This window comes from Siphateles boraxobius, unplaced genomic scaffold, assembly GCF_051911475.1.
Source record: "Siphateles boraxobius isolate OS27281-9 unplaced genomic scaffold, OSU_SipBor_1 13, whole genome shotgun sequence".
Classification (NCBI taxonomy): domain Eukaryota; kingdom Metazoa; phylum Chordata; class Actinopteri; order Cypriniformes; family Leuciscidae; genus Siphateles; species Siphateles boraxobius.
Window position 1 is genome coordinate 809,079 of NW_027508733.1, and position 8,422 is coordinate 817,500.

At 39.9% G+C, this 8,422-nt stretch overlaps 2 protein-coding genes across 3 annotated transcripts in view; both read left to right on the forward strand.

The window, feature by feature from the left end:
• The window catches only part of LOC143735712 (uncharacterized), a 237,035-nt gene that overhangs the window by 71,106 nt on the left and 157,507 nt on the right, over window positions 1-8,422 (forward strand). The window lies entirely within an intron of this gene.
• eps8l3a (EPS8 signaling adaptor L3a) overlaps window positions 69-8,422 on the forward strand; it is an 18,921-nt gene continuing 10,567 nt past the window's right edge. The window contains exons 1-8 of one of the 2 annotated variants that reach the window (XM_077225881.1): window positions 69-271; window positions 3,591-3,685; window positions 3,761-3,828; window positions 4,922-4,986; window positions 5,064-5,222; window positions 6,108-6,257; window positions 6,636-6,709; window positions 6,792-6,901. In XM_077225881.1, the coding sequence (XP_077081996.1) occupies window positions 3,624-3,685; window positions 3,761-3,828; window positions 4,922-4,986; window positions 5,064-5,222; window positions 6,108-6,257; window positions 6,636-6,709; window positions 6,792-6,901 (688 nt within the window). In that variant the 5' untranslated portion in view covers window positions 69-271; window positions 3,591-3,623. The remainder of the gene's footprint in view (window positions 272-3,590; window positions 3,686-3,760; window positions 3,829-4,921; window positions 4,987-5,063; window positions 5,223-6,107; window positions 6,258-6,635; window positions 6,710-6,791; window positions 6,902-8,422) is intronic. The other variant, XM_077225882.1, reaches the window with a different exon arrangement.

Below are 8,422 nucleotides of genomic sequence, written 5' to 3' on the forward strand. Positions count from 1 at the left end.
CTGATTGTTTAACGATTCACTTATTCAAGTGTCACTGTTACTGAAGTTCAGGTGTTTGTTCAGCTGTAGGTGAGGTTGTGTTTCTGTGGCCGTCTCCACCCATCTGATCTCTGAGATCCTGTAAGGCGCAGCGGCTCTCAGCTCGTGTCGGACTTTGGACCTCGAGTCTGACGGGAGTTTCCGTTTCCTCGGTCCATCCCGTCTGATTATGAGCGAGAGTATGATTTAACACACAGGAACCGGAGAAACCACAGAAGATCTCAACACACAGGTGAGAAAGATCCCTAATAACACGTCTGATCTCCTCAGGCAGTGTTTTTTATATTTATTAGATGACTGTATCACATCAGAGCTAGCTGGACACGAGCTGATGATCTCAGGTGTGTGTCTTCGGGAGATTTACGCAAGGTTTAGATGTTCTCACAGTTCTCCAACAGGCACTATCACATATAAAGCTATTCTGGTTTATCTGATCTTCATCCAATGATTAATCAGAATCGAGTGTTTGTGTTGTTGAGTCGCTGACGTTCTCGCAGTGTTTAGGGGGTTAATTGTCGTGTCGTTCTCCATGTTTTCTTTCTTCAACGTCATGTTCCTGACGCTCCTCACGCGGATTACAGAGATCTTCATTTATGAGCTCATAAACCTGTGCACATTTCTGGAAGATCATCAGCTGGACTTCAACACCGTACATTCCTCACTTTAACTACAAACACCATGGTAAAACCATGGTACTTTCACTGACATCGTATGTCAAAAATACCATGAAACTTTATCTGAGGTTCTTGGAAATACCATGGTGTTGTTGTTTTTTTACATACTTTAAATACAGTGTAAGTGAACCGAAGTACTATGGTTTTACCATAGCAAATATGTTGAAAAACCATGATATTCTGTACCATATAAAATACCATATGAACAGTACCAAAAAGCATCATGGTACTTTAAAATATACCATGGTATTCAATGAAATTACAAACAATACCATGGTACTTTGTTTTTGGAAGAGAGGATAATACGGTAACGCTTCCTTTTACAATACGTTAACTTGCGTGTACTTACAGTGTACTTGCTTAAGAAAGTACTGGGTAATATAAGGTAAGTACATGGGTTAAGGTTAGGTTTAGGGGTAGTACCTAGTTATTACCCAGTTATTACCCAATTATTGTAATTACTATAAGAAGTACATAGTAGGGGAACAGGACTGTAAAAGGAAGCGTTAATGATAATACTTGGTATTCTTGTACCTTACAGCACCATGCAAATGTACTTAAATACCACAGTATTATTATACGTTATTATAAAAATATACGTTGAAAAAACAATACAGGACTGTGGTATAGACCCCTTTTGCGCCGACGTCACAATTACGCCACGGCGTTAGCTGGAGACAAAACAAAGTGAAAACTGGAGGCGGCCAACCAGCACAGATTCGGCTACATAATAAGGATATTAAATTATTATTATTGTTATTAAATGGCATCTTGTTGTGTTTCTGGGTGCAAGAATCACCTACAGGATCCAATTTGAAATTTCATCGCATAATGTTTTCTAAATTATTGTGATTATTTGTGAATCATCTATGATTGTATACATTGTTGTGATTGATGACTTTTTGATTGATGAACCTGGTAAGAAAGAATAATCAAATACATAGTTAATTAATATAATTTTAATACATAAAAAACATTTTTATTTCTAGAAAATATTCACATCATTAAAATTGCACTGTAATGTCACTCTTTACATTGTGGTGTTCTGGCCTTGGCGCTGGGCAGGACCGCACAATGTAACGTTGCCACAAGTCAAGACCATTCATCACATAGTTATAGACATCTAAAGATTTATATGCCCTCAGTTTGTCTTTACGATGGGTTTCTCTATCAGGTGTAGAAGTCACTCACCCGAGGTAACGTTAATCCTGTCAGATCCTCCATCCATTGACTGAGCGTGTACGGGTCGGCCAATCTGGTTCCGTCCGTTAAAATTAACTTTTGCAAATAACAATCGTGGTCGTGGACAGTGAGTGACCTTGCACATTAAGATAAAATCTACTTTTCTCCCGTCATTGTTAAAAAACAAGCTAACAAAACTTGCAAACTAGCGTTAGTGAAGCGGCCAGAGGGCCTCCATCTAAGCTCCGCCCACATAAAAACGCCATCATGTTTACCGACTGAAAAGGGGTCTTTACTCACAAAAAGTACCATGGTACTTTATCATGGCACAGTGATGGTACTATGGTGCTTTGAAATATGCCATGGTATTTCCATAAAAATATACATTGAGAACCCACAACATTCTTAACCGTACAGTACCATGTAAATACTGTGGTATAGTCACAAAAATACCATACTTTACAATGGCACAGTGATGGTAATTACCCATGGTAATACTAGGGTATTTTGAGAGCTATAACATGGTACTTCCAAGGATGCCATTGTACTTCTTTTGCGATTTTACCATGGTATACTTTGAGGTACCTTAGAGTAAAATGTAAATATAGTGGTGTTCACGCAGGGCCTAAAACACTTTCCAAGCAATAAATGTGAGAAATCTGTTGGTGAATATATGAAACGATCACAAGTGTGCCCGTAACATTTTTATGAAATCTAACAATGCAATGTTGTGAGAACGTGAGCGACGCTCGAGACAGTTTCTGGGCCAGCGCTGCATCGGCACAAGTTTAAGCCTTGCCAATTTAAATATTCAAGCGCAAGAAGAAGAGAAAGCGAACTCGATTCGTTACTCGTGCGATGTGTGGGAAGTTTTCTGTGCGCAAACATCCGAAGTGCACGAATACTGAATTGAGCTCTCTCACGTCTCTGTGCGCTCGAAATGAAAAATATACACAAAGTATACTAGTAAACAGTCGGTTATGTCTTAAGTGAAGTAGCTGAAAGAAAGAAAATGCATGTGTAACAGTATATTGGATCCGTGAATATATCTTTAATGACAGTATATGTGTGTATGTATATCTTTAATGTTTAACGTTTATTAGGCTGCTGTCACTTTAAGTTAATCAAACAAACAACAAAAGACTGAGAAAATCCCTCACTGCTCTTTTCTGAACTTTTTTAAACTTCTAAAATAATGATTAATCTGTTTAATATACAGTGAAGACTATGCAGTGTTTTACATTTGTTTACTTTATTAAATCTCTATACCCGAAAGCTACTGTTAGATCTACCTAAAAAAAACCTGAAAAGCTTTATTTCATATGTATCTTTGTCATATTGTATTTCTGTGTGTTACTGACTCTTTATTTGTCTTAAATAATGTTTTGAATCTATATTAGTTAGGCTCGTAGTTTTAGCAGCTGTAATGAAATTGAAATGGAGGATTGTGAATTTTGACTGGTATTTTGTCATTACTGTCTCTTTTTGCAAAACCAGTTGCACAGCTGGTAAAAAAGTCTTTAGGTCCTGTATACATGTATCTATAAATTTAGTTTTAATTTTTTTAAATTTAAAATTTAAACCCATTTTTAAATTTTAATTTTTAAATTTATTTTATATATATATCAAAATACCGTGGTATTACAAGTTGAATCCATCGCAGTACGTGTGTTTGCCAGTGTTACTGTGATATAGGTGTGATTGACGTTGTGCCCAGGCGCTGTAGTCATGCTGCGGGGTTCGAGTCCGTTCGGCTGGTCCAGCGGTTACCCAGATTCGCAACGGTCCAGGTGAGGGTCAGATCTGATTCGTGTGTGATATGAAACATCAGGTGTGTACTAGTTTAACTGTGTCGTCTCCTGTAGCATGACGGCGGATGAGACGTCCTCTGAGCTGTCGGGTTTATCCAGACCCAGCGCTAAATCAATATACAGTGAGTACTGGTCCTGTGACATCACCAGTGGATCATTAACACACACCGCTAATCTGATGTTAGTCATTTAACCTTTACACAACTGTGTGCTATTTATAGACGCGTTCATGATTGGGCGCTGGACACAGATAATGATGATAATTATATCGGGTATTTAATCAACCGAGTCCCATAAAGCTGACAAAACCAAAACAAAAACAACTCCAGGCTATTTTTGATGTTTAATAAATGTGCGTTGTGTTTGCTATGAGTTTGTGTGTATATGGTGTGTGTTTGTATTGTGAGTTTGTTAATGTGTGTTGTGAGTTTATCATTATTGTGTGTGTGTGTGTTTGTTTATTCATGATGTATTATTGATTGATATTGTATATTTATGTGAATTATATTGCTCTTTTAATATTATTGTGTTTGTCGTTTATTGTGGATGTTTGTGTGTATGGGGGTATGGATATTAAAATTTTAAATGATACATATTAAATAGGTTAAATATATGCTTTATTAAAAAAATATAATTATTGCTGTCAATTCAATCAGTTAGGACTAATCACATCTAACATAAAAGTTTGTGTACGTAATGTGTGTGTGTATATATATTATATTATATACACGGTATATATGGCTGTGTGTGTGCTTGTCTTCGTATACACACACACACACACACAAACACACATATATATATATATATATATATTACATAGTGTAATTAATCGATTTGACGCCACTAATAATATTTTTATATAGGCCTATTTGATTTACATTTTCACTATATATTAAATATTCGAAGTAGCGTAAGTTAATATAATATTTAGACTTAAATATAATATTTAGACTTAACTTGGTTAATGTATAATAAATGTTATTTAGATATTATATGTACATATAACATTTATACATATTTTTATATATAAATTAATTTTAATATTTATTATTAATATTATCGTTTTGAACTGGTGTTTCATTATTTGTGTGTTTGATGATGATGGTATATTTGTGTGTTTGCTATTGTGTTTGTGTGTTGTTGATGATGATTGTATATTTGTGTGTTTGTGTTATTGTATTTTTGATGATGATAGTAATCGTGTGTTTTCTGTAGATCAGAGGAAGGAATACGCTGAGTCCATTAACAAGCAGATCCATCAGTTCCAGCACCGAGTGGAGGTGATCATCGTCATCGTCATCATCATCATGTGACCGACACAAGCGCGCGCTCACTCTTCTTCTCTCCTCCTCCGCAGCATCTGTTCACCTGTGAGCTGGACGGGCGGCAGGTGTGTGGCGTGGACGACTGTCTGGAGAGGCTGAAGTACCTGGACGCCACGGGGCGTGTGTGGGGGCAAGACGTGATCCTGCAGGCGCGGGACGGGGCGCTGATGCTCTTGGACATCGAGAGCAAGGTGAATCTCTTTTGACGTACTCTAAAATACGGTGTAAGTGAACCCAAGTATTGAAAAACCATGAAATTCTGTACCATACAGTGCCATGTAAAATACCATAAGGGGCTTTCGCACCGGGTAGTTCTAGGCACTGGCCTCAGGATGGTTCTCCGAGAACTATGGTTTTCCTGGTTGCGTTCGCAGCGCCAGTTGGAACTCTGAGTGACGTAAGACACACTTGTTGTTGTTGAGACTTTTATTTTGACGGCGGTGAGAACGACTGAACACACAGCGCTCACATTCTCCTGTTCATTAGTTTACGATCTGTCTAACAGTCCTGTCTAATACACTATTAGAGCTGTTATACATAGAAAGTAGACAGTAATAAAGTTATTAGCGTATGCGTGTGTTTGATGTTCAGTGTTGCTGAGCAGAAATACATAATCATGTTTCTCTTGGTCTCCTCAAAGCTGCGTTGGATTTTCTCCTCAGCGTAAAGATTAAGAGCTTCATCTATCACTGTTTTACATGTTTGTGGAGTAAATATATAGGCTATAATCTGTGTGTTTACAAAATGGCGGGTGCTGGTGTTTGGCGTGCGTTCGGCCAATCAGGAACACGAACGTCACAGATAGTTCCTATAGCGCTGGTTTAGACCGACTCTGAAGTAGGAGTAAATTAGTTCCTCCTGCGGTGCGAACGCCAACATCCGGGAACTCCCGCCAATAGTTCTAGGTACTTTGAGAAGGATCCTCTGGTGCGAAAGCCCCTATAGTCTATGAACAAAATGGTACCGAAGTATCAAGGTACTTTAAAATACCTTGGTATGAACGCTCAATGGTATCAGAAGAACCGTTGAGACGTTAAAGCGATCTCACTGCGATCTCCCTGCTGCCGGTGTTTCAGGAGGTGTTGGAGTCGTGGCCGCTGAGCAGCGTTCTGGATCTGACAGCGGTTCTTGGCGAGAGCCCGTACAAATCTCTCCTGACCGTCTCTATCCAGAACCGGGGCAGTCGTGACGTCAGCGTCTTCATGTTCCAGAGCGAGTCTCTCAGGGTGAGTTCACGACTCTCAGCGTCTCCGAGACGCGTTGGACATTAAATTTAATATTCAACAATATTATTGATCTCCTGCATTGACACCATTAAATGAGAGCTGAGCTGGACGATGACATCACGGTTTTCTCCAGAGCAGGTATACTGTATATATAAATTAATTAAATTAATAACTTTTTTACAACAAAAATGAACCATCACTGAACTTAAGCTGGACTGTGGCAATATTTTCTTCTGGAAACTAAATTTGCTGCATTATTTTCCTGTTATCTCTGTAAAGCTGCTTTGAAACACTCCGTATTGTAAAAAGCGCTATATATATATATATAAAGGTGACTACTTGACTCTGATGATAAACGTCTGATTTTGTGTCGTTCAGGCAGATTATCTGAAGAAAGATCTGGATCGGCTTCTTCAGAACAAGAGGGATGATCACAGACAGAGTAACGTCAGGTTAGCTGATGAAATCCTGTCCAACCAATCACTAATGACCTCCAAATTGTTGTGGTGACAAATTTGTCATTTTATTCTTTAGTAAACCCGGTGTAGGAAACGTCATGCAAAGAAATTCACGAAGACCATCGCCTCCAGCCGAGCTGATTCTTCCGAGAGCTCCTCCAGAACAGTGGGCCGCTCCGGATTATGGTGAGATTATGCCAGAACGGTGTGTTTTTAAAGCTGCAGTAGGTAACTTTTGTAAACAAATATATGTTAAAACTGTCATTATGTCCTGGCAGTAGAATATGGGACAGATAATCTGTGAAAAAATCAAGCTCCTCTGGCTCCTCCCAGTGGTCCTATTGCCATTTGCATAAATACACCGCTCCCGGTCAGAAACAACCAATCAGAGCCAGGAGGAATGTCTTAGCAGTGTCAATCACCCTCGTGTACGCGCTGATCTCCCCTCTCTTGCACAGCGCGAGCGCGTACCGTCGTTCGTGACTCTCCTGTTCGAACTCGTTCATCCAAATGAACAAATCTTTTCGAGTCATTTTGTTCATTCAACAAACGAAATGACTCGAAAAAAGATTTGTTCATTTTGAACGAGTCTTTTCCTGAGTCATTTTCGTTCATTCAACGAACGAAATGACTCGAAAAGATTTGTTCATTTTGATGAACGAGTTCGAACAGGAGAGTCAGGAAAGAGCATCACAGAACAGAGCAAGGCGAGCATTTGTGCTTATAAAACTTAAAAGTTTTTTATTTATTTTTGAAATGACCGATCGTTTCGCTAGATAAGACCCTTATTCATCATCTGGTATCGTTTAAAGCCCTTTGAAGCTGCACTGAAACTGTCATTTGGTCCTTGAACCGTTTGTGTCCCATTGAAGTCCATTATATGGAGAAAAATCCTGGAATGTTTTCATCAAAAACCTTAATTTCTTTTCAACTGAAGAAAGAAAGACATGGACATCTTGGATGACATGGGGGTGAGTAAATTATCAGCAAAAGTTTTTTTTTAAAGTGAACTAATTCTTTAACGTTATCCTACTAGCTATTTATAACTTATAGAAAGAGTGCAACCTTATAAAGTTACATGTATTGCAAAATACATAATGATTTGAGGACCAAGTGTGTAGTCAAAGTATGGGCAGGCCATAGTCAATGTAAAGCAGATTGTTGATGTTTCGTCCCTATTAGTGAATGTTCCATAACTGTTTATAATCCGCCGTCATCGGTGGTCCTGCTTACTATCCTGCGCGTTCACGCACGACAGAATCCGCTGTAGAGGGAGGAGCTGTGGAGGGAGGAGCTGTGGGGGAGGAGCTGTGGAGGGAGGAGCTGTGGAGGGAGGAGCTGTGGGGGAGGAGCTGTGGAGGGAGGAGCTGTGGAGGGAGGAGCTGTGGAGGGAGTAGCTGTGGGGGAGGAGCTGTGGGGGAGGAGCTGTGGAGGGAGGAGCTGTGGGGGGAGGAGCTGTGGAGGGAGGAGCTGTGGAGGGAGGAGCTGTGGAGGGAGGAGCTGTGGAGGGAGGAGCTGTGGGGGAGGAGCTGTGGGGGAGGAGCTGTGGGGGGAGGAGCTGTGGAGGGAGGAGCTGTGGAGGGAGGAGCTGTGGAGGGAGGAGCTGTGGGGGGAGGGCTGTAGCGCAACAGAGAGCAAGGGGGTTGGACCTGTAAGTGGTGCTTGTTCAAATTTTCAGGCTAAGTCAACATTTTCTCAACTCCCTAC